We start from the raw sequence: 26,151 nt of genomic DNA on the forward strand, positions 1-26,151 counted from the left end.
TTATTGCACCTGATTGGAACTTATTGGACCTTATTAGACCTTATTGGAACTTATTGCACTTATTAGACCTTATTGTAACTTATCTGAACTTATTGGATCTAAAACTTAATTTTTTAAGTAGAATAGAACGCACCCTAATTTGTGTTACAAGAGTGCTACCGTCAAGTGCCAACATAGTTTATCGCTCCAAAACATAAACTCTAGTCTAGGAAGCATGTTTGTTATTGTCAACTAGTACTAGACACTAGTATCATCGAACAACACAGCCAAAGGCATCTATCTGGATCAAAAAAAAAAACATTGCATCTTTTTTTTTTTTAGTTTTAGGTTTTCAAAATTGAAATTACCAATTCCTTTGAATTAGTATCAGCAGTAGTAGAAGAAGAAGATCATCATCGCAACAATGGCGTTTTGGTGGCCATTGTTGGTGCTTGGATTAGCTTACGCCATTTGCAAATTCTTATTAATGCTCATCCCTCCCAATGTTCCTTCTATTGATGTCGATGTCTCCGACGGTGCACTTTCTCTTTCTCTCTCCTCAATTTATTTGATTTCGTATTTTGAAGTTCATGATTTTGATTTTCGATTTTTGTTGTTGATGTAATTGCAGTTGTTGATGATGGAAGTCAGACTAAGGAGAACAGTTTTATTTATGTGAGTTTTGAATTGATTCGCTTTGATTTTTGCAATTCTTCCTAATTTTAGCTAGTTGTTGATCAATTTTGGAGTTGAATTGGTGAAATGTGGACTGTATTTTGGAAATGTGGATGAATTGCTGCTTTTGTTGTTTTGTTTTGAGTAAGTTGTGGAAGCATTTGGCGTGGTATCATTTGTTCGGTTGACTTTTGATGGAAAAAAAATGATTGTGTTTGAAGTGAAGAATATGGAACAAGCAAATCTATGTCGTATGTGAATCAAATCTCGAATTTTGCTTTGGCTTCCGGTAACCTAATTTATGATTTGTGGTTACATGTTGCAACTCGATAGCAGAAGTATAAGCATGCCAAACTTACTTAAACTGTGAACTGTTTGACATTGATACTTTGTGGATCACACATTTATGATTAGTATATTTTCTTGCTAGCTAGATTAGGTGTAGCGTTGTAGTAAATGATGCAATTTCTCAATTATGATTGGTCTTAATATCTGAGCAGATACCAACAAGAGGAAGACAGAAGGATAAAGTGCAATGCTATGAACCAGCGACAATGAAATACTTGGGATTCTTTCCGGCATTGAGGCCTGATGAGGTCAGTGTTAGACTGTTAGTGCTGTGTTAATCTAGCTGGTCCTCGTATTCTATTTAGAATGAGTTCCTTGTAGTGATTATGCAATCTTCTTGATATTAAATTCAAGCCAACCAATTGTTAAACTGTAAATCCATGGGCTCCAGGGAACATGCTTGTTGATGGACTGATATGATAACGTTGGGATATGTTTAATGAATGTTACTCTGAGATGTCTTTTAAGAGTGTAGTAACTATTTTAATAGAGTAGATTATTAATTTTCAAGTGCTAGTTACTAATTATTGATTACATAAAAATTCTATTGATGTCATTAGGTCCAAGAACGTGTTGCACAAGCAAGGAAAGCACAGAAGATTTGGGCCAAAAGTAGCTTTAAGCAAAGACGACAGTTTTTGCGTATACTTCTAAAGTATATAATTGAGCATCAGGATCTTATATGCGAGTACGATGTTCTTAGTTATCCTACTTTCTTAGTTTAACTTGAGTTTAAGTCTTTGATTTTGTTCCTAAAGATTACTGTTTTAGTTTTGTAGAGTACGATCATTTCTTAAGTTGTTCTCATGTCTCATGTCTGTATAAACTTTTAGCTTTAGAATCACATAATGTTTGTAATTTTGGGTATATATACTCGTATGTGTGGAATACAACTTGAATATGAGATATCTTGAGTGGTGTTGCCTGCACCATAATCTAAAGGGTTACTTGTTTTCTTTCAGTTCATTGTGAGTCTGTTGAGTTTCAAGCTGCGTAACAACTCTAACACTGGAAAAAGCGTTCCTCTGTTGTTTCCTTTTTCTAAGACTCTACACTACACATATCATTGTCAGATAACATTCGAAGATCAAGTTGTCCGCTTGTCATATCTTGTATTCTGTATAGCTTTGTTTAAGGATCTGATTAGAAAAGATGTGGTCTTTGTCTTGTACAGCTACAAGGGGTATTTCCTTACATAATACCGTGACAAGTGTATTCTCTTTAATTCAGAATGTGATTTTCAAGTTCTTGAACACGAAGAATTTTTGTGGATTTTCTATAATATTATATGGTAAGGTGCCTTTACATTCTCTGAATATCTGCAAGTTTTGAGCTTTGTTATGGTGTCTAAGGTTTTATGGTTTCGTGTAGCCTAGTCTGTGTATTTGAACTTGTATTGAGAAGAAAAAAATGTGACAGAGAGTCCACATATAGGCTTCCATGCCACAACACCTGAACACTATGTTTGTGAATATTGTACTTATGATCTAGGGCTCGATTTGGTACTTGTTAGGGTGTGCTTAAATTTGTTATTGTATGCTGACTGCAGGATCTCTTCTCGTGATACTGGAAAGACAATGATTGACGCATCCTTGGGTGAGATAATGACAACATGTGAGAAATTAACTTGGCTTATATCAGAAGGGGAAAAGTGGCTGAAGCCAGAATACAGGTATTTTTCATTCATGATGGTTTTTATTTCTTATCTTATGCTAGCTGGAAAAAAATCTCTGAATTTCTTCAACACTCTAATGTCAGGCAAACATAATCTTTTTATGGATAGATGATAAGATTTTTTTTGGTGGAGGTGGAGATTTTTTTTTTAAACTCAAGTTTGGACGGCGTGATTACTGTCTGTTGTTATTATCGCCATGACATGCTTCTCACTTTTGTTGCAATTTACTTTTGCCCATCAAAGATGCACTGGTTCTTGGGGAAAAGTAGAAGCCAAACTAAACCCATCTGAACCCACTAGCTGATGCCTGTCATATCAACTATTAGCAATTGTTTGAACTTACCGTTTCAGAGCTCACTCTGCTGAGACTCTCCTTTATCATCTTGGATTTCAGGAGTTCTGGAAGGTCAATGCTTCACAAGAGATCCAAAGTAGAATTTTATCCTCTAGGAGTCATTGGTGCTATCGTCTCATGGAATTATCCTTTTCATAATATCTTTAATCCAATGCTGGCTGCAGTCTTTTCAGGAAATGGAATCGTTATCAAGGTAAGTAACTGTATTTGCAGGATGCTATATTTTAACTTTTGAGTTTTGACCTAAGGGATTGGTGCATTTATTACTCATACGGTCATACCTCCTATGCTCTCAGATGTACTAGTTCCTTTGATTTTTTCGGAGCTTCAATTAGGGGACTCAGCCTGGTTTTGTGTGTGAACAAAAGTATTTGTGTTCTTTGTTTCATATGACTAACCTGAAGTGAAGCCTTATAGGTATAGGTTGGAAGTGGCAATTTCTTGAAATGGAAGATAAATCTGAAGCTAACAAGTCATATAGTGGACCTTTTATGAAACTGGATATACTTGAAATTCCATTGAAATAAGGTCTATCTTCTCTTCTCGTGTATGGACCTGTTGCCGTATTAGGAAGTGCATTGTGCCCTTGCGTGACTGATATAAGCAATCTGATAATAAAAAAACCCATTCTGTAGTATTTTGTTGTCAATAGAAAGGCATCAGCCTGTATACTGAGAACAAAACTCAGTCTGTGAAAGGGTATTGTCCAAGTCTCCTTCCCTCATCCATTTCCCCACAATCAATGGAAGAAAGATAAAGAGAAAGTGGTTACCCTCAAACAATATTAACTTTGTGAAACTTCCTGAGTGCTCCTATACTCCCATTGTATTGAACTACCAGCACCCGCGTTGCTAAGTTGTCTGATTTTTTATGTTCTGAGTTGACCCAAATTGTAACTAGAATACAGGTATTATACCATATAAAAAATCTTGAAACCACAAAAACTCTTCGCTTTCCTGTAGACTTGGGGTGAGTGGGTGGTTGGAGTTTTATAGACCTTTTCTTTATCAATTCAGAGCTGATGAACATACATATTGGTTAGTTGTAGACAACTGCATTAGTGATGATGACAATCAACTCCCAGATCATGTTCACAGATAGGAAACTTGCCTAGAGAACCTGCAGTTTTGGTGCATCAGCATTCCCCTAATCCCCTTGTTCAAATGCTGTCGTTGGTTTATGCTTGAGTTGGGCATGTGAGACCTGCTCACCTCCCCCCTATGGCCATTATCCCGCTGGTCTCTAAACAGGGACTGCCTTTTTCAATCCTAGAACTAGAAACCAGAGCTCATATATTTTTTTATATTTGCTTATAACCAAAGAATTGAAGCTGAGGTAGACAATGGACGGAGACAAACACATATCTAATTTTCTCTACAATTGGATATGTCCTTTGCTTTTGACTTCTCATTTCAAACTTTGAAGTTCGATTTTCTGTGATAGTTTTTGTTCTTGAGTCCCAATGCTACTTTTCATGCTATCAAATGCTTATGTGCATGCTATTCACAAACACAATTATTCTTGCACCATAAAATTGGATTTCTGGGAATTGAATTATGTCAAGTAAAGAGGCACTCTTTATGCAAACCTTTTTAATCACAGCAATTTTCTCTTTGGTTTAGGTTTCGGAGCATGCCAGTTGGTCTGGTTGTTTCTACTATCGGATAATACAAACAGCCTTGGCTGCAGTGGGAGCTCCTGAAAATCTAGTTGATGTTATAACAGGGTATGCATTATTTCTTATTGTTCAATTAGCTTGTGTTTTACTGCCTAAGATCTCTAACTGTGATTCTCTTGGCAGGTTTGCTGAAACAGGGGAAGCATTGGTGTCTTCAGTAGACAAGATCATTTTTGTGGGATCACCTGGTGTGGGTAAGATGGTATGTTATTTACATCTGGATGCTTCTAGGACTGAGTTTTTTCTCTGTCTTCTTCTTTTTCTTCTCTTTATGTTGTATAATTGCTTTCTAAAACTGTTTTATTATTCTTTATGTGTTTAACTTTAAGACAGGTATTACTAGTGTGATCGAGAACTAAACTTTCAAAACTTAAAATTTTCATCTTATATTCTTCATTTACCTGGGAATGCTCGCCTGGCTATCTTTTTTTAGGCTAAAGCATTTTTGATGTCATAGATAAGACTTTATGGGGATCTGCTTTCTCTTTAGTCTGCAACGCTTATCGTCCTTTTTCACTCTGAGTGGAGAAAGAAATTCATGTTATCCAAAAGTCTTAATGCTTTGCTGATGTGTTTTCCCCTCATAACCAGATTATGAAAAAGGCTTCTGAGACACTTATACCGGTGACACTTGAGCTTGGTGGGAAAGATGCATTTATTGTGTGTGAAGATGTAGATGTGGAACATGTAAGGAAGCTTTCTTTTGTATCTGATGAGCTACGTCATTTTCAAATTGATCTGCTTTGAACTCCAACATGATTGGTTTGCTCATTGACCTATACATTCATGATGTAGGTTGCCCAGGTTGCTGTTAGGGCTTCTCTTCAATCAAGTGGACAAAATTGCGCAGGGGCTGAGAGATTTTATGTTCATCGTGATATTTACAATGCTTTTGTCGCTCAGGTGGTGAAGATTGTCAAATCTGTTACAGCGGTGGGTTTGCAGTTTTAAACTCTATAATGATTTTATTTTGTGTAGTTGTAACAAGTAATTGAGTAGCTGATGCCTGATGTTCATCGTGATATTTTCAATTACCCTGACTGAAGGACCTGATTAATTTTAACAGAAAATGAGCTTTCCATGAGCCTTTTGTAAATGGTAGCTCCATAATGGCAACTCTTCTCGTCTTATTTAATGCTTTACAACTTTGATAGATATTCTCATACTTGAAGTTCAATTTGGCTCTCTGCAGGGCCCACCTCTGGCAGGAAAATATGATATGGGAGCCATTTGTATGCAAGACCATGCAGAAAAGCTTCAAAGCCTTGTAACTGATGCCTTGGATAAAGGAGCAGAAATTGCTGGTCGTGGGCGATTCGGGAATTTGGGTACTGATGCTGTTGATCAGTTTTTTCCACCAACTGTCATAGTTAACGTGAACCACTCCATGCAAATTATGCAAGAAGAGGTAATTCACGCATATATCGTACCAAGATCAGGATCAGATGATATTTGAAATTAGTAAACTTCATTACGAACATAAGCTTTGATTAAGCATGTGCTTTACTTGTGAGGTTTGATCACGCAAGTGTAGATGTTGATAGTTGTACTGATAGTGGCGAGAGGTCTTAAACGAACTATATGTTAATTCTGCACTAGTTTATCGCATTCTCATTCGTCACTTGGTAATCAGCTCATTGTATAGTATTTGCTGTTTTCCAGGCTTTTGGACCAATTATGCCCATCATGAAATTTAGTTCTGATGAGGAAGCCATCAGGCTGGCAAATGACTCTAGGTATGGGCTTGGTTGCGCAGTATTTTCTGGGAGTCAGAGTCGAGCCAAGAGGATTACATCTCAACTACATTGTGGAGTTGCTGCGGTTAATGACTTTGCATCTTCATATATGTGTCAGGTACCATTACTTTCGTAATAATCAAATTTTAGTATCTAATTTCGGATCCTGGCGTAATAGATGTTATTTAGTTTTGTTTCCACCAACTGTCGTACTTATTATACATGTAGCTGGGGCCTCTCACTATACATACTATACTCTTATTGTTCATTACTTATTAGGCCAGTCTGGTTCGCGGTAGTGGTAATATATTTAATTATTATTAGTTCCTTGACAATTTTTCCAAAATGTTTCTCCATCTGTAAGTATTTGTTTTCTTCATGAATTACTATTACCACTTAATACCACCTCTAGAGGTAGTAAAGCATGAAAAGGGAAAGTAATAGGGAAAAACACATCCTTGAAGGACACTTGGGGATGGAGTTGCATTATGATGGACATTGGCGTGAGACTTTCCATACAAAATACATACTATTTATGTTTTTCCTAGCTGTTCCACATTGACTTGCCATTTACCAATAACTTTGACCATCAATATGTATAACCTTTTATTAATAAAAGACTAAATGTTATTAAAAGTTCTGGTTTTGAAAATATACATTGAGAAAGATTCACATAATAAACTAATAAAGTATGGTCAAACTAGGATGTGAATAGCGTACAAAGTCAATTGAAACAACAAAAAAATAAAATGGGGGGGACTAGTTATTACTATCACCACCATTTATTACAACCTACTCGGGGGGTTGTTCATAGTTGGTACCTTACATAGTTACATGTGTCTTTGTTTCTCTAAATTTGTTTTCCAATTTGGTTGACATGCCTTTAAAATCCTTTGCAGTCCCTACCTTTTGGAGGGGTAAAGGACAGTGGCTTTGGAAGATTTGCTGGTATTGAGGGGCTTAGGGCCTGCTGTGTCATAAAATCAGTGGTTGAAGATAGGTGGTGGCCATACATCAAAACCAAAATACCAAAACCCATTCAGGTAAATTATGAACTTCTGACACTTTGTTCGCATCAGGTGCCTTTGTAATTCTTTAACTAAATGTTTCCTTGCCAATTGCAGTATCCTGTTGCAGATCATGCCTTTGAATTTCAGCAATCTCTCGTTGAAGCACTCTATGGTTTGAACATATGGGACCGCTTGCGAGCGTTAGTTAATGTCATCAAGGTTCTAACTGAGCATAACTCACCTAGTGCTGGTACCAATAGAAGGAATAATTAGGCGAGTCACTTGTCTCATGGACTTTTAGGTCTAAAGGGAAGCAAGTATCTGAGTTTGATGATGCAATTTTGTAAAGAGAGAGGCTCATTGGTACAACTTACAAGTCTTTCTACTAATTTTGGAATTCTAGGTGCTGCTTATAAGCAGATGGCACATATATTTAGGTTCGGAATTCAGATACAATGACCGTTCGGAATTCGGAAATGGAAATACTTATGAAATGGAATGATGTTTCTAAGCTTCATTGAAATTGCTGGTCACTGCTTATGTCAGTTACGAAAATTCACAATATAAGGGCTCGGCAGCTCAGGTATGTTCCAGAGGAGGATCATTTTCTGCTGTTATGTGTTCCTTGAAGATGATTTCCTGCTGGTGTTTGGCTACAGTTTGTCATTTATTTTCCATTCTTGAGTTAGCATGTTCCGGCCTGATATCAGAATGTCAAAGGAGCAATAGTCAGATGATGATGTTGCTCTTTATAGATAATGGAATCAATTCGAAAATATTCTGTCTTAAAATACATAAATTATTTAGAAAAAGTTGATGAAATATAATAAGTTGATGTTTTCTCAAGTTAAATTGTGTTCTAATGCTGCCATGCTGGCAATCTTGATCCTATTTATGGATTGTACTTCACATATGAGCTATACAATGGAATATATTTGAGAACTATAGGTTTTTAGGTCAAGAAAAGGAAATTAGTTCGTGCAGGAGATCAAAACATCAGGGCTCTGACAAATAATTGAATTCAGAGATTTTCTGCAGTAATTATATAGGAGCTTGACCTGTACCGCAATTTTTGTTCACAAGTCATAAACCATTATGAACATTAAATTTGTGATTCAATTTTGAAAAATTTGTGATTGATATACAAGTAAAAAGAATTCAAGGTGGCTTTGGTGGTTGGACATATGCAGTTTATGTCGATTTTGTACCAAGTACGCTAAAGGTATTGGGGAGCCGACAACAAGAACAATATACTTAAATGAATATGAAATAAATAGCAGTTAACGGGAATGTAAATAAAAGAATAAGAACACAAACAATTGTCGACGCGGAAAATCTAACGAATGGGAAAGACCGCGGGTGACACTCTTGATCACTAATCCAATATAATGATGTTGTTGTCGGTACACATGTATCAATACAATTAGCTCACACGCTTTGTACACCGTCAAGTTATATAAAGGTCCCATGATACTAGGTTGCGTTAGTAAAGTGAGGTTGCATTTAGCAACCATGATTTCGAATTATGCCTTCTGCCGCCAATGTATAAAATCTGGGCCCAACAGCGACCACAAAGGTTCCTTCATACTTCAGAGTTTCCAATTGCCGCCTCTAAAAAGAATTCTACGAAATATAAACCAACTTTATTACAAGAGTTATGAATTTTGCGGCCCTTGCTAAATCTCATGGAAAGTGGTAGAAGTATGAAAACTATGTTTCCTCATAAGATATACACCAAAGTAACATATACTTCCTCCGTTCTTATTTACTTGCAACACTCATCATTCCGGATATTCAATTTATTTGCAACACTATCTTTTTTTTATATTCTTTTGCTCTATTTCTGTGACTCTGTACTCATCATATGGATCACTTTTTTCTACCTATCCTCACCTAGATCATTGTGCCTCTTTGCAAGCAAATCAAAACGAAGGAAGTATATATAAATGGTTCGCCTGAGCGACCTTCAAAAGGAGATCGTAAAAAGTGCAGCTATGTCTTTAAACTATGTACACCTGAAAATACTGTCCAAATTTTGGTGCAATGGCAGTAGTTCTTAGATTGTGCTTCAAGTAAGAAATTCGGTCGAGTAAAGGCGAAGATGAAAAATCTTAAATCTACATACGAATCTTGCAAATTGCGTCCAGTTTTTAGTGAAATGGTACTAGTTCCTAGTTTGTGTTTCAAGTTATCGCATGTATCTCATTACTCTTCATACATGGTAGCTAGTAGCTACGTATGTCCTACAATTTATGTTACTGGTATACTTTCAGTTTCATAAATATTCTTCCTTTTTCCACCAAAAGAAGTCACCTTAAGATTCCACTTGCTAACATGTATATGATCTTCCATCGTACTAAATTTATACATGCTTGTTAGGTGATCAACATATCCAGGTTAGTATGTTTGATTTCCTTACCATTTATGCTATAAATTATGCCTGCTTGTGAAGGCTGCCTAATATATAATCGTGTACTTAGAAATGCATATCCCCATTGGAATCCAGTGGACTCATTTGGGTATTTTTGGGAATAATGTGGGGTGTTTTGGGTTCTCATATGCTGCTATTTTTGCACATTAATGCTATGAAATTTGGAATATCTTGTTTATACTACTGTAGTATCTGATTCTTGTTATGTATTTACATGAATGTTACATACAGACAATGGAAGCAGATGATACTGAGAAGCAAGAGAGTGGAGATCAAATCGCGCTTGAAATCACACCATTAGGACCAGCCGAAGACCTCACTTCCTCCATTAGAGAGAAACTAGAGGCCATTTCCTTTCCATGTTGTATCTTTCATGTCCCAAACAATTTTTCGAGTCAAGGCGAACATGCACATTATTATCCTAAGATAATCTCAATTGGACCCTTCCATCATGGAAAAATCCACTTACTACACATGGAAAATCATAAGTGGGATTATCTAAATGCTCTGCTAAGTAGAAATTTCACCTTAGACTCCACCTTAGATTCATGTGTAAAGGTTTTGAAGGAATTGGAGCCCAAAATTAGAGCATGTTACCAAGGGAACCTTTCTTTCGAAAGCGATGAGTTTGTAAGAATGATTCTTCTTGATGCTTGTTTCATCATTGAGCTCTTCTTAAGGTATACTATTAGAGGCTTAAGAAGGAGAGATGATGCTCTGTTTAGATCACCTGAAAAGTTTCATGTTTTGAGAAATGACTTGAGTTTGTTGGAGAATCAAATCCCATTTTTTGTCCTTCAAAGGATTTTTAGTGTTGTTCCACTTCCTAGAGAATGTGATGGATCACTTTCTGAGCTTAGTTTAAGGTTTTTTAAACCTTTGATTCCTACAAATGTACAATTATTACTAGAAAAATACAGCTTTGAAGGTAGTAGTCATTTGCTTGATTTGATTTGGAAAGCTCACCTCCCATCGTTTTCTAAAGTTCCCATGGGTAGAGGCAATGACTCTGGGAAACATCTGCATAGCGCAACTAAACTTCGAAAAGTAGGAATCAAGGTAAGTTTTGAGTTGTTAATCTAGTACAAGATGAGAACATGTTATCATTCTAAAGTGTTGCTTTATTTTCGAGATAACTAATTTTCCATAGTTTTGTTTAAAAATAATGATTGGTAAGACTTCTGAAGTACTGTATGAGTTTTAGAAGAACAAATAGATGGACATAACTACATCTACCCAGTAGATTTACCCACTTTTAATAGACTATTAAAAAATAATTGTTAATGGTGACTGGTGAGTTGATTCTACCATACATTAAGTTCTATTAGTAGTAGGTAAACTACCCACTAGATAAACCAAGTTTTATCCGATTCAAAATCATGAGACAACTCGTACCGCACCTCTTTGGAAATCTCGAACCATTAATTCAATAATGGCAAAGGCCCTATTGCTTCTTGTTATGTTTTATTAGTTTGGTTTGTAAGGTCATGATATATATATGACAATGATTAATTAGTTTTTATTCTCATATCTACTTGATTTTCCATAGTTTTCCCATCCGTTTTGGATAAAAATGTTAGAATATATTTGCACGGTATCTTCATATTTTACTTGTTCAATTTTTCATTATGAGATATGACTGGCGAAGTACTAATATACACATCTATGCCTAAGTTGAAATAGGTAAAAGCAGCAGAAGCAGAAAGCATTTTGGATGTAAAATTTATAAAAGGAGTACTTATAATCCCAAGTTTGAAGATCCATAATTATATGGAAGCTTTATTTAGAAACTTCATAGCAATGGAACATTGCCATGCTGGAAAAATGAAGCATATTACTTCCTACGTCTACTTAATGAAAGGCCTAATTCATTCCCAAGATGATGTAAAACTATTTTTTCGACGAGAAATTTTCATAAGCTATGTTGGAGAAAAGGGAGATTTAGTTGATTTATTCAGAAATTTGTGCCGCAATATAGACTTGGATAAATTTTATTATGAGGGGATGTGGGAGCAGCTTATGGCAACTGGAAGAACAAGGTGGGAGGTTTTGTATTACAAAATGCAACAAAAGTTTCGAGAAATTCAATGTAAAGTTTCAAGAGTTACTTTGGGAGTTTTAGTTTTAGTTTCTGTGCTAATTGGGATTTTGGTTATAGTACTTTATTTCTTTATATCTCGTCATCATTAGACAACTCAACGATGAATTGTACCTATTTTTAATCGAGTTTTCAATTTATATAAGAACAAGTGTATAGAATTGAATCTTCAAAAGAATTAGACATGCTTTGTTCCAATTAGTTCAATATTTACCTGAAACATTGATCCTGTCAAGTGTCGTCTATATCATTACATATAAGCTTTCTGCAAGTAATAACATTAACAATCACAAAACTTCGGTATATGAATATGGCGTCTTTTCTATTTCAAACATAGAGCATTGCCACCATTCACTTTTGTCATAACATGAGTGAGTTTCCCTTGAAATTTACATGATTCTGGGTACATAAACATGCTATTTGTGCATTTGTTGAATGTTTAAAAAAATGTCTGACAACACTTCTAAATTTTAAAGATCAATGTACAATCAGAAGTTGAACCTTCATAATTTAAGGGCACGGGTGATCTCCCATGGGATCATGTCATTTTCCGCTGTCACACGTTCCTTGAAAAGGGTTTCCTGCTGACCACAGTGTATAATTGCTACCATGTATCTTTCATTCTCAAGAGAACACGGGTAGATAACTTGATCCTCCTGATATTAGAATGCCAAAGGAAGCAACAGTCAGATGATTTGCATTTTCAACAAACAGGCAAAAAATTATGTTCAGCAAATTTTGCCAATAATTTAGGAGAAGATTAAAAGTTTTCCAATAATCTGCCATAGTTTAGATTGTGGAGCACAATTTTGCCAATAATAATTTGAGAAAAAGAATATATTAAGCAAAGTTTCCTTTTTCATTATTTTGTTTATGAGGTGAAGAAATTTGGTGAAGCAGAAGAATACCTCAGGCAATTCATAGAATTCATCTGGAGATATTTGCAGAATTTCAGAGGCAGTTTGACCAGTACACCATGCAAAAACTTTGCCACTCTCATCTGCCACAGTTATTTTTAGATGGAAAGCACGCCTAGTTATCATCTCACAGCTGCAGCAGCAAAACTCACATTCCACAGAACCAGATGCAGTTGTCTTGACAAAATGACCACAATCAACGTGTGCTAATCTTGTGTTAACATGACAGTGTTCAATTTGGTCCAGCCATACTCTGCAAATCTGCATAAATTTGATGGCCAAAGAAGATACAGGGAAAGAAGTTATTAGACTATAACCCAGTCATCACAGAAAGTTAGTCCAAAGCATGGTTTTAAACAAAAACAATAATGCAGTATCACAGAGAGAAAAACAAGAAATATAGATTACATTCTCTATGCTATTTACCATTTACGTATGAGCAAGTTTATCAAATTGATGAATGATAATCCAGCAGAAAATGTTTAAAAAGCACATAAGTAGCCACGCGAGTGGCGATATAATGAATGGCAATGAAGAAGAAGCCATACATGTGTGCCGGTGTTCTCTCTTGACATATCAACTAGGTAGGATGGCTTGTGAAGACAGGACGAGTTCAGGATTGCAGGCAAGCAACTTAGGTTTACAAAGGAAGTTCCAGGATCATTCTGAAACCATTGTGCTTCTAAACTGCAAAATTAACTAGGAATATTACAATCTGAGTAGAGAAGAAGAATACAATTTCAAACCAGATTACAAGTACCAATCAGAGAAGCTAATAATCAAAGAATATGTTTAAACTAGACGTGTATAAAGAATCTAGAGGGAAGAAAAGAAGATGGACTAATCACCGTTTATGCTTCATCTTGGTGCATGACAAACCAGAAATGTACACAGTGTGACCAAGGCTTAATCTCCCCAAAGACCTGAAGAACATGATTAAGATAATTTAACCAACAAAAAAGTTGATTCTCAACTGAACAAAAAGTTCTGACATTAAATAACTCAAATAGGCTGAACAATACCAAGATTCAGAAAAATGCAGCTTTACGCAGATAGTTCCAGTTAGGTCTTGAAGTCTCATGCTAAAGATAAGTTTTGTAGTATTTGCTTCTCTGGACATGTCCATAACAACACCGTAGATGCTGATGCCAGTCATCTTCTCATGCAGATCACTTATAAAAGACTGCAGGACTGAACAAGTAAGACATTGGTGAAGACTAGAGTAAAACTGTGTTGAAATAATATATCATCTACAGCAGATTACACAATAGAGGTGATACTAATGGTGTATAGGATAAGAAAAATTTATGCTTGTGATATGTGATACGCTCTCATTGAAGGAAGATACATGTATACTGATTCCTATTTATACGAAAGGGCCTACCAATTTGCGGTTGAGTGTATCATGGCTAGGTGGACTGAGCACCGAGGGTACACAAATTAATAGTCTTACTACATGTACTGATAAGTATTCATAGAGCATGAACTACATGAAACATGACGTCCTTAAAAAAATTAGTTTTAGTTATCTGTGAGTCACATAAGTGCAGCCTTGCAGGCAAGCAGCAGCAGCATGGCACATATTATTCCCATAACTTCAAAAAGACAAAAACTACCTGCAAAATGTTGAGACAGCTCACCTGGAAAGGATAATTACTAAAATCAACAGAGCCTTGAGAGTCACACGGTAGGGTCATTTGAGAGGCTTTAGGAGCTTGAGTAGGACAAGAAGCTGTTCCAAGCTTGGATCCTCGCAATCTATTTGGCGTCAATCCTACACATACCTGAGTCCAGAGATATATAACTGCTTGCGTCTAGACTGGTGCAACGTAATTATGCTTTAAAAGAAGAACGGGCGTACCTGTTCCCCTTGGCCAACAAATGGAACTAAATATAACTGAGTTGCACTGCCATATTCGAGACAAATGCTTTCGTTTGTTTCAACATCACTCTCTGAAGAACTTGCAATGAATGGTTGATCAATCGCAAGCATACTTCCAACGCTGAGCAAATACTGTGCTACTGTTAATAAAACATAGACATATGCCACAAAGAAAGCAGCAGAAACAACAGAGTTTTACCTAAATAGATTAGCCAGCACAACTTGCTCACCCCATAAGAGGAGATTCATCTTGGAGCTATCATTATCAACTAACCTAATCTGCTTCCTCTGTGTACCACCAAACTTCTCCAGTATTTCAAGAGGCCCTACGGATTCAATCCTAGATACAGAATGATAATTTTAGTAAAGAACTTAATGCCAACCAAAGCCACATTTTGCCAAATGACGTCAGGAGAAAAAATGTTGACATCCCCATTATAAAGAAATATTTCAACGCAAGTTCAACAAGTATAAATTATGAGATACGAAGTGTTGGGGACTTGGGTTTCAGGCGCACAAACTCCAAGTTTCTAAAACTCTATTTACATAAATGGCTCACATTTGGAGTTTGTTGCATGCTTGTTCAATAATAAATCTTTCTGAACCAGGGAACTTTTTCTTTGGAAAGCACATGCAGTGACAAAATTTACAGATATCAGACACAAGTGTCAGGGACTTGGGGTACGGGAGCACAAATCGTAAGTTGCCAAAACTGTATTTGCATAATTACTCACATTTGGGGTTTGGTGCATGCTTGTTCAATAAGAAATCTTTCTGAACCAGGGAACTTTTTCTTTGGAAAGCACATGCAGTGACAAAACTTACAGATATCAGACACAAAGTGTCAGGGACTTGGGGTACGGGAGCACAAATTGTAAGTTGCTAAAACTGTATTTGCATACTCACATTTGGGGTTTGGTGCATGCTTGTTCAATAAGAAATCAATCTGAACTAGCGAACTTTTTCTTTGGAAAGCACATGCAGTAGGACAAAATCAACAATTACAAAAGCCAAGAATGTTCCTTTACCTAGCGTATAACGACAAGGATATCCCTTCATTTGCAACATCCAAAGAAACAGAGGAAAAGGAGTCTGTGCAAAATTGAGCTCCTAATAGCATGGCATCATCATCTTGCTCCTGCAATTATGCAATATTTAGCAAATTCATGTTCTTTAACAATATCCATGATCAGAACTCGCCATAAAGCAAGAACTAACACCAAAGAGTCAAGAATCAAATTAATAAATAACCGAACAGTACTCTACTGATTTAATTGATTATTCAAAACCAATGAATAAAAAGCTCATGTGGCATATTTAGCAAAGAAACCACGGTAGCAACTGTCTGCAAAGCCTACACTTCCTCCAGAAGACAATTAGCCAAGACCAGTTGCATATTTTTTGTATAAAAAACCTCACATGTTACCTCCATTTTTCTCCCAGCACCAAAGTGCCACATTATGCAACAGTTTGTTTACATTGTTTCACGCATAAATATAGGCATACATCTTCCTATATAAGATACTGATGCTTGGTCTGCATTAGCTGTATCCAAGAATGTAACAATGAAAATGCACTTGAAGATGGGAACAGTTACGCAAATAATCACAACTCTTCTTGACAAAATATTTCCCACAAATACTTACAACTATTCTTGACAAATCTTTTCCTTTCTACAAACAGACTCGTAATATTCAATATAAACAGTTTTATTCTGGCAGTGCTTTACTTTAAATCCGATACAGACAAAAGAAGGAAAAAGCTTACATGAAATTATGCATTGGCTAGGAGACTCTCAGGAGGAGATATGTGCAAAGAAGGTACATTAATGACTGATGAAGTACGAATGGCTTCAGATCAAATGGAGATAGTGTTTAAATACAGTCATACTTTCTTATTCTTAAATGAGCCTTATATGTCTGATAAAAAATCAACAACAAACCGTAATTTTCCTCTTCTAGTGGTCATTAATTTGCTTGTCTATAGTTGTAGGACACAGAACTAAAAAACAGAATCGTAACGAACTTACAAAATAACGTCTTATCAAAACAATCTATGACTTTTTAATGGACCTCTAACATAATCCTGCAAAAATGGTTTCTTGTTTCATAAAAGCAAGCATCTAGTCTTGTAGCAAGTATGGCATGCCAGCTTTAACATATCAACATTACAAGGGAGTTAAACAATAACAGAAAGCTCAATCAATTACCTCATCCAACAATATGACCAAATAATCTGTTGGCAAAAGTCGAGGACTGACAGACCCTTCATTAGCACTTCGAAGATAGCAGCCTGTGAGAAAGACTTCCCTCCCTTTCTTTAATATCCCATTAGCAGGAGATACCAGATCATAATATCTGCAATATGTTGTAGAGCAGAATTTTAACTCATTCCACATATACGTTTAAGCAAGTTTCATTATCTTATGTCAATTTCTATACATTTAAGGATATTTAACAAACACTGTGAAGAGATTGATTTGCGATGTCAGAAAGAAGCCAAGACTTCATACATGTGGTAATCATAAAGATGTAGCAAGAGTGTATTCCTTTACGCCTCCAATTAAACACTACCAGCAAATATAGCAGGTTTCATGGGTAACAAAGCCCTATTCTTTTCACCATTACAATTGAGTTACAAGTCTAATAAGTTCAATCTAAGGTCAACAATTTAGATAAGTTCAATTCAAGGCAAAGAGATTCGGATAAGTTCAAATGTTCAATTCAAGGCAAAGAGATTTGGATAAGTCCAATTCATGGTCAGTAAGTTCAGGTTCAGACATAGAATTTCAATTCAGAGCTGAAAGATAAGTTCAATCCAGAGACGATGAAATAAATTCATTCTAATGCTAATATAAGTTCAAGTGGAGTGTAACAAACCCAGCTAGGGAGAGGCCTCCTATAGTGCTCACTTATTCTAGGCGTGGCAGAAGGAATCAAAGGAGTGGGAATGCATAACAAATTATGTTAATTGTCTGCTGAGGTGTCACTCATGTGTCAGGTGAGTGTGGCTGCTGTAGCTATAAAAGAAAAAGAGAAGAGAGAGAAAGGCATTCAGAAAATTGTAAGGGAAACACTAGTAGGAGAGATCTGGCCTCTCGAATGCCAAGAACAGCTTGTAATTATTTTTGCTTTCAATAATCAATTCTCTCTCTCTGGCTGCTGAATTTGAGTTCTTATTGAGTGTGAACAATTTTGAGAATACCTTGAGTGCTTGTGTGAATTGCAGAGTTCCAATTCATTACATGGAGTTGAGGGCTAATAAATATAGGAGTCGGGAAGTAAACGGAGCATGACCTGAGTTAGCAAGCTGGCAAAGCCACCCCCTTGGTAAAAGGAAGAAAAAGTTTCAGGTATGATGAACCATAAGCAAAGATGAGAGTCCGTTTCTCAAAGATATATGTAGCACAAGGCAATTGAATTAAAGAATACAGCGAGAGGAAATTATTTATTGGGAGCATGATGTAGAGACGTACCTTCTATGGAGATAAAGATCAATGGTATTTGAGCTCCAAAAATCACCCAGGGTAATCATGTAAATGTTGGTGCCTGAAAACAGGTATTCAGACATAATTATCAATTACATATATAGTGGTGAACTACTGTTTCACACAACCAAAAAGTATATAATGCATATTAGGATAAGACAACATGGAAGTGTTGATGTTGACCCCGGACTTATATTAAGAGAAGTAAGAGGGAATGCTAACCCAAATTCTCAATCCCTTCAAAGTTGCAGAAAGGTGAGTGTGTGTAAGGTTCAGTTTTTCGCTTATTAACTTATCATCAGACACATAAATAACCAGTCCACAAATCACAATAACTACCAACCTGGAAGAACAAAGGTATCAACAACTACAGCTTCTAGAACACTATTTAGAGACAAAAAGTTCTTCTCATAAATCGTGTCGATTGTGACTGTACTCAGCAGCCTAGCTCTCTTGTTCTTCTTCTTCAGTTGGTTAATGCAATCTGGCCTTTTCCTAGGCGCGCTAGTTTTCCTCTGTTCACTCCATGCCTGCCAACTCCAATCAATCAAATACACAACTAAAATTAATTAAAAACTTCTTGTATTTAATCACCTTAGACTTTTAAGCATTTTGTTCCTAATTTTTTGAATAAAACTTCTCTCTTTTTGTAAGGTGTCACCTAGAATCATGACTACACTACTTACTACCAAAAATGATCATGAGATTCTCTGCCAAAATAATTGATGTTGTAGTACAAATTTTCTTGTCATTCCACGCAACAATTTTGGAGAATATAAGCATGAGATCAAACATAAAATCTATCCTAAAAACTAGTAATATAACTTCCACGAAGGTGGATATTAATTTGATTTTGTGCAAAATATTGAAAATCAAAACTCCACCATTAGACTTCAAACATACTCCCTCCATTTAAAAATAGTTGCACCATTTCATGTTTTCACGTTTGCCAATGCATTATTCAAGCATTAATATCTCTAATTATCAATAAGTAGAAATTATAAAAAGTTGATATTAAAACAATATACATTGATACGAATCCAACAAGATCTCATATGACTGTTTTTACTAAAATATAAATCACTAAAGACAATCAAAGTGCAATATATGAATAGTAAACACTATACAAATGGTACAACTATTTCTAAACGGAGAAAGTATTTAGCTACACTCACTAAATAACAACAACACTATTGTCATGAACAACTTGGAGCAAGAACTTCTTTTCTGACTATCACGAACACAAAAACAATTATCGGAATCAATTTCAATTATCAACTACTCTTATTGGAAATACGATTGACTACAGATTTGAGCCATTAGCACATGCTTTCATAAAAGCGTACATTTTCCAATCTAATTTGAATTCAATCACCAACTAATCTTGTCGAAGATATGATTGACTACAGATTTATTTAAGCCATTAGCAAATGCTTTCATACAAGCGTACATACATTCTCCAATCTAATCTGAAAACTGAATTCAATTTTCAACTAATCTTATCGGAGATAGAATTGACTACGGATTTAAGCCATTAGCGCAAGTTTTCATAAAAATCGTATGATTCTTGCAATCAAAACTACAAAAAAAAAATATGACAAAAGAGGAGTTTACCTGAGAGAGTTCAGATAAGAGAATGGCGGAGGTAACACCACTGGAATAAGAAATACAAGTCTTGAGTACACGAGAAGCTATCCAACTCCATCCAGGCCCTTCTCTTTCTCTCTCCTCTGAATCGGAAGTCGCTTCGCCTTCTTCATCTTCATCGTTAAGTGAAGGAGAGAGAATTGTCCTTGCGTAATCAATGAATTTGATAAATTGATCCGTATCATCTTGTTGCTGTTGATCTTCGTGTTCGTTTTCTGTAATTGCTCGAAATTGAAGTTGTGTATCGTCTAAATCCATGGAGGAGGAAGATTTTACTATGCCATTGATAATGGAGGTTTTTTTGCTGAATAAATTCATTTAGGATGTGGAATTGAGCGGATTGGGTAATTGTTCTTCTTTGCATGAAGAGAGAGAAAGAGTTTTGGATTTCGGCAGCCGAAGTATTGGATTTGCGCGGGAAAATTATGTGATGGGAGAGTTTAGGTCATTTGTGTACAATAAACGACGTCGTAAATATAATTTTTCTTACTTTTTGTTTTGGGGGAAAACTTGTATCAAAAATTCACAATTCACAAAGACACAATTGACCACTAACCTATAACAATTACTGTTTTTGTTATTGTGCCATTATAAAAGAGAAAGATGGGGAAAACAAAGTACATATAAGATTTAAAATTATTTGTTACGATTTAAGCACGAGTTCTAGTTAAACACGACAGTAAAGTCTTAAATTAGAGTAAAATCTAGGTATATATGATTGCAGAGTTTTTTTATATATCAATTTGTCAAATTACCTCTATTTTCTATACCTATATGGCGTTGGTAGCTTTTTAATTAATACCAATATGTCGCGAAGTCGCAAGCAACTCATTATTTATACCAATCCATTAGTTTGGCCGAAATATTAATAAAAATTGATAAATAGTTTGATGGGATTGTTTTTCCAACCAATCTAATAAATAGGTCAAGTTCAAGTTGATGATTTTACCACTCGATTCTTATGAATACGTAAATAATTTGACCCCATTTGTTTATCACGTCAATTAACCTCTAGGGATTAGAATATGCAATTTAAACTTATGTCTAATTCAACCGGGGTGAAACAAAAAATTGTTCCAATCTGCATTCAATTTTTTGTGCAACATTTGTAAGTTTTTATATAACGTTACTAATTTTTTAACTGATTTGCTAAACGTCGTCCTATTTTTTCCTACTAACGCCTAAAATACACACATGTATTTATACCACCAAACCCATTCCCTCACACACTCTCACTCTCCCACTCTAATACTTCCTCGCACACTCTCACTCTCCCACTCTAATACTTCCTTGCACACTCTCACTCTCTCTCATCACCCATTAAAGGAAGTTGAACGACATTATCATCACCCGACCACTTCTCTGGCATCGTTATTACTCGCCCACTTCTCCAACATCATCTCCAGTCACATCACCTGTAACTTTTGCGGATTAGATTTTTCGGTAGGCACATGCACTTGTGGTGGGGCGTCCATGGTGGACTCCCCATCATATTTTTTTAAAAAATATTTCAAAAGTTGCGATATTTCTTACTAATGTTGGACTGTTGCGGCATTTCTTATTATTGTGGTGGTGGTGACGGTGGCGGTGTTGGTGGTAGCGGCTTCTATGGATTTGGTGTTGGGGAAACGTAAATAGAAGAAAAAATTGGAAGATGAAAAGGAATAGAGGTATATATACAGTTTAAAAATATATTTAGGGTGTTAGAGCATCCACATTCATGGGTATTTAGGTTTTCCACTGCAAAAAAAATGCAAAAAAGAACCTTCCCATGAATGTAAATAGGTGACCCAAGAATGTGGAATACCAATACATAGGAAACCATCCAATAATGGTGGCCTATGTGCGTCGCCACGTGGAAGACAAATGGGAAGAATCCCGCATGAAACAGCCGTTCCCCAAATTTTTATTTGTGAAAAAAAAATCAGTCTGCCAACCACAACACGCCATGTGTCATGCTGCAAATACCAACGTCTGAACCAACCACAACACGCCATGTGTCGCTGCTTTAACTTTTACAACGGTAATATTACCGTTGATTAAAAATGCCATAACTTTTTATATATAATGAACAAAAAAAATTTATACCAACGGTCATATTTTTTTATCCTCTATAAATAGAGACCAATCTTGATATATTTTCAACAGTCCGAAAAATCCAAAATTTTTCATTAAGTATTTCATAAATCTTATTTGATAATTATGGATCCCAATCATCCTAATTATAGAAATAGATATCAACAAAATGCAAATTACGATTTTTTCGTAGTAAATTATTATAATTAGTAATTATGTAATTGTCAAATTAAACCGCAAAGGAAAAATGGGTGAATGTGATGAATCAAATTATTTTATTGATATTGGTGGGATATCGAAAGTAGGAGAGAGAAAAGGAGGTGGGGTATGGAAAAGTAGAAGAGAGAAAAGAAGGTGGGGTATGGAAAAGTAGGAGAGAGAAGGTAAATGGGGAGATTAATGAATGTAGGTGTGGAATTGTGAAATGAGAAGGGTATGTGATAAAGTTAGTGGAAAATGATGTGGACGAATGAAATGAAGAGAGAGAAATTATGGGGATGTTAATTAATATTGATGCTCTTAGGCCTTGTTTGGTTGACAAAATAAATCATGGGAAGTGCAAATTCATACGAAGTAGAAGTATATGAAATTGTTTGGTTGGCAAAATCATGGGAATTTGCACTTCCTAGGATGTTATACTTCCTCCAAAATGGAGGAAGTTACTTACCTAGGTCCCCCTAGGTAAGTAGAGCTTCCCATAGGAAGTTCTACTTCCCATTATCAACCAAACACAACTTTACACTTCCTAGGAATTTCAAATACATGGAAAAAATAACTTCCTAGGAAGTATGACTTCCCATATACAACCAAACAAGGCATTAGACTATGTTTAGTTCACCTGAAATTTTCTGAACTGATCTGATCTGATCTGAACTTATTTTTTTTCTGATCTGATCTGATCTGATTACAAGATCTTATCTTTTAGATTTTTCTCAATATATAAGAAAAAATATAGTCATGTGGGTCTTGTTTGATTCGTCTCAATGAGTACTTTATTAATATTCAATTATTATAATTTTTACTAATATGTAATGAAAGATATTTAATAGTAATAATGATTTTTAAATATAAGCATGATCTGATCTGAACTTATTTTTTCTGATCTGATCTGATCTGATCTGAAATAAGCAAAAATAAGGTGAACTGCACATAGCCTTAGTAAATAATTTAGTATCAAAGACCCTTGGTTTTCAATGATATAATTTCTTATTTCACACATGGGAGATCAAAGTTCATATCTCAACTCTCAAGTATAAATTTCTATATTATTGGAGAAAGGAGAGTTTGAAGCTTCTTAGACCTTTTGTAATATCCCGTATTTAAGTAATACTAATTATCGGATTAATTATAAATTAAATATTTCCAAACTAACAAAAACAAGAATTATAGATATTAAAATGTATAATAAGCTATTTTAAGTTTCCTTTATTTAATCTAACTTGTGGACAATAAAACAAGTACTTATACTTAAGTAAAAATAGAAATACAAAAATGTCCCTGAGTCTACACGCCTACTTCTCCTCCTCCAATTTCCTTCTTTCTCGACATATCTTCATGTTCACACATGAAATCAAATATTCACCATTACATTTCAACACCCATGTCAGAAATTTTCTTCATTAGTCAATAAAATTTTCTACAATATCCACAAAACTGGAAGAAGCCTCAAAGTTTGAATTTTCAATCTTCCTCATTAAGTAACTTGACCAAAGTTCATAAGCTTTGAATTATAAACTGAACAGCAAGGCAATGGCAACCTCCAACAATTCTATAAATACCGATTGATTCCCAAGTTTTGCCAACACAAAACAAAACCGAAAATCAGAAATTTTGGAGTTAATTTAAGCCAAAACTAATACAAAAAAATTAACCACTGCTTGCTTCCTCCTCTGTTTTTGGGCGACCACCACCGCACCACCACTTCGCCACCCGTCGCCCCGCAACCAGCCAACACCGAACACCCACGGACCTCCACCTACCCAGCAACCGTTCAACCTGCACTTCGTTTCTCTCGCAGCACCTTTCTCCCTCTTCGACCACGCGCCGCACCGTCACGACGGCACCACCAACCATCACCTGTGCCGCACCACACAACACCACCATCACCACTTGTGACTTCGTATACCATAGCTGCCACGACCACCCTCGCCTCTCACGCACTCCCTTCTCTCTCCCTCACCTGCGTCGAGCCTCCACCACGAACGAAACCACCTTCGCGGCCCGCCACTTCGACCCTCAGCCAGTGCCGCGCTGCATTCTCAATTTCCGGCGAAGCACGGCTGTCGCACGCCCTCTGCCGCAAGTTATATGAACCATGTTCTGTTTCCTTTCATTTCTCTCTTGATATAATTCTGCTAGTTTAATGATGATTTGTGGGCTCATTTAATATATGAGCCTGATTATTGATATATGGGCCTAAAATATGACAAACATATTAAGATGTAGTCTAGATAAGCTAATGCATCTTAAGGTCTAACTATTATATCATAAATCCATGTACAAACTTGTTAAAAGTAATCAACCATATATATTACTATTTAATTCTTCAACTCTAACGTTAGTCATAAAAACTTGATCTAAATTATTGTCATGTGAACAAGATAAATTAATTACTATAAAATTTGATTTAATTTACATACATGCGGAAACTCGTAACTCATACATATCCACTAAATCATGGGTAAGCATACTTTACTGATAATCAGAATAAGTTCTAATGTGAGTTAGATGTACGAAAATGAAATGATTATTTTAAATGAAGGAGGTTATGATAATAATATGACTTCATGTAATTTCTCAATAAGTAATGTAGGCAAAGACATATAAAAAAAATATATAGGAGATAAGTCTTAAGGTTTAGATAAGTATTAATATTGTTTAATAATTGAACTTGATTAGTGATTTTGGGCCTAATGTACCTAACCATATTTTACTAAAAACAATTCACGTAAGTTTATGAAATGTTGATACTAGTACCTATTGACTACCCATTTATATTATTGGAAGTAATACGTAAAATTACAACTAGTTACTAATTTACTACAATGTTAAATGTAAAATCTAAGTAAATGACTTAGCGTAATTAATTGGCAAGTTGGGTGAAACAAGTTTAGCAAATATAATACTAGGTAATCTTATCCTTTATTTTATTAAGTTCATATTATTAACCTTAATCTATCAATATTTAAATATGACAAGTTTTTATAAAAGCTAATGCAATAGTAATAATAATAGTAATAATTATTTAAGTAATAAGACGGTACTTATAAAGTTTAGTAAATAAGTGAATATACATAGTTCCGCAATTATTATGGTTAACGAGTCAACCTTATAACTATAATAACATATGAGGAATGTTACGATATTAATCGTCTCGTTATCAATTATTGGTTAGATTAAGGAAAAAGGGATATTACAAGCCTCCCCCGGCTATCAAAGTTACTAAGCAGGATTTGAGGTAACGTCTACTGCTAACACCCACATTCCCTTTCTAAATATCTGTTTATGTTGATATTTATAATGTTTATGTTAAATGTATGCTTTTATGGATTGCGGGATATGAAATACTTTTTATGAACATGATATTTCATGACGTTACGTAATTTATGATGGATTGCGAAATATTAAAGAATATGATTTCCATGATGATTGTGACGTATAATGTATGAATAAAAAGAAATGAAACATGATAAACAAAAGTGAAAGATGGTTCTTGGCAGTACGATGTTATGTTGGTCGTGCACGTACCGTTCTATTCTATGGCGGAAACGCCACCTTCTGGTTAGGGACAATTGTCCCTGGTGGCACCGCACTATGCATGGCTTTATGCCACCTTCTGGTTAGGGACGATGTCCCTGGTGGCTATTGCCCTATGATTATGATGATGATGATGATGATGGGAGACGTCCCTGTATGTTATACTCGCCAAGATACCAATAAGATAATTATGATAATGATTATGAAGATAATAATGAATTTATGTTTACATAAAATGTTTACGAAATGTTTTTACTCTATTCTCTCTCCTCCCTGTTTGCAACTAAAATGAATTGAAATGAATTTACGATGTTAGAGTAGTATGTTACTGGGCTTCGGCTCATGACGTTTTGTTTTTCTGTTTTAGGTAATGACGGGGATGACGAAATGGCGTAGCAGTG

General features: G+C 35.5%; 3 protein-coding genes across 4 annotated transcripts; 2 read left to right on the top strand and 1 right to left on the bottom strand.

Annotated features, from left to right (window-relative positions):
- Positions 1-186: 186 nt before the first annotated feature.
- On the top strand, positions 187-8,302 carry LOC104888438 (aldehyde dehydrogenase 22A1). Its single transcript, XM_010673410.4, has 14 exons — positions 187-515; positions 611-654; positions 1,155-1,250; positions 1,563-1,690; positions 2,552-2,674; positions 3,072-3,225; positions 4,655-4,758; positions 4,834-4,912; positions 5,302-5,397; positions 5,506-5,643; positions 5,903-6,118; positions 6,373-6,564; positions 7,346-7,489; positions 7,571-8,302. The coding sequence occupies exons 1-14, from the start codon at positions 404-406 to the stop codon at positions 7,727-7,729; spliced, it is 1,785 nt and encodes a 594-aa protein (XP_010671712.1). The 5' UTR covers positions 187-403; the 3' UTR covers positions 7,730-8,302.
- Positions 8,303-8,441: 139 nt separating this feature from the next.
- On the top strand, positions 8,442-12,207 carry LOC104888610 (UPF0481 protein At3g47200). 2 transcript variants are annotated; one of them, XM_019248547.2, is made up of 3 exons: positions 8,442-9,852; positions 10,119-10,946; positions 11,571-12,207. In XM_019248547.2, exons 2-3 carry the CDS (start codon positions 10,122-10,124, stop codon positions 12,075-12,077), a joined length of 1,332 nt encoding a protein of 443 aa, XP_019104092.1. In that variant the 5' UTR covers positions 8,442-9,852; positions 10,119-10,121; the 3' UTR covers positions 12,078-12,207. The 2 variants fall into 2 exon arrangements, with proteins under 2 accessions (XP_019104092.1, XP_019104091.1); XM_019248546.3 differs by lacking the exon at positions 8,442-9,852 and having other exon boundaries at positions 9,860-10,946.
- A 65-nt stretch (positions 12,208-12,272) lies between these two features.
- Positions 12,273-20,346, bottom strand: LOC104888439 (uncharacterized). The gene is made up of 13 exons (XM_010673411.4): positions 19,886-20,346; positions 18,615-18,801; positions 18,260-18,332; positions 16,994-17,141; positions 15,813-15,922; positions 14,984-15,124; positions 14,764-14,905; positions 14,543-14,686; positions 13,925-14,085; positions 13,751-13,825; positions 13,451-13,589; positions 12,894-13,163; positions 12,273-12,641 (listed from the first exon to the last, which is right to left on the bottom strand). The coding sequence occupies exons 1-13, from the start codon at positions 20,234-20,236 to the stop codon at positions 12,489-12,491; spliced, it is 2,094 nt and encodes a 697-aa protein (XP_010671713.1). The 5' UTR covers positions 20,237-20,346; the 3' UTR covers positions 12,273-12,488.
- Between the last annotated feature and the right edge of the window lie 5,805 nt (positions 20,347-26,151).

This window comes from Beta vulgaris, chromosome 3 (genome assembly GCF_026745355.1).
Source record: "Beta vulgaris subsp. vulgaris cultivar EL10 chromosome 3, EL10.2, whole genome shotgun sequence".
In the NCBI taxonomy this organism is placed as follows: Eukaryota; Viridiplantae; Streptophyta; class Magnoliopsida; order Caryophyllales; family Amaranthaceae; genus Beta; species Beta vulgaris.

What these genes read in the sequence shown, in the direction of transcription:
- LOC104888439 (XM_010673411.4), bottom strand. Translation starts at nt 20,236, where the DNA reads ATGAATTTATTCAGCAAAAAAACCTCCATTATCAATGGCATAGTAAAA. An exon ending in ACCAAGATGAAGCATAAACG is followed by an intron (nt 13,590 to 13,750) that starts GTGATTAGTCCA and finishes TTAATTTTGCAG; the next exon opens with TTTAGAAGCACAATGGTTTC. An exon ending in GAGAGAACACCGGCACACAT is followed by an intron (nt 13,164 to 13,450) that starts GTATGGCTTCTT and finishes AAATTTATGCAG; the next exon opens with ATTTGCAGAGTATGGCTGGA.
- LOC104888438 (XM_010673410.4), top strand. Translation starts at nt 404, where the DNA reads ATGGCGTTTTGGTGGCCATTGTTGGTGCTTGGATTAGCTTACGCCATT. An exon ending in TGGCTGAAGCCAGAATACAG is followed by an intron (nt 2,675 to 3,071) that starts GTATTTTTCATT and finishes CTTGGATTTCAG; the next exon opens with GAGTTCTGGAAGGTCAATGC. An exon ending in TGCAAATTATGCAAGAAGAG is followed by an intron (nt 6,119 to 6,372) that starts GTAATTCACGCA and finishes GCTGTTTTCCAG; the next exon opens with GCTTTTGGACCAATTATGCC.
- LOC104888610 (XM_019248546.3), top strand. Translation starts at nt 10,092, where the DNA reads ATGTATTTACATGAATGTTACATACAGACAATGGAAGCAGATGATACT. An exon ending in TTCGAAAAGTAGGAATCAAG is followed by an intron (nt 10,947 to 11,570) that starts GTAAGTTTTGAG and finishes AAGTTGAAATAG; the next exon opens with GTAAAAGCAGCAGAAGCAGA.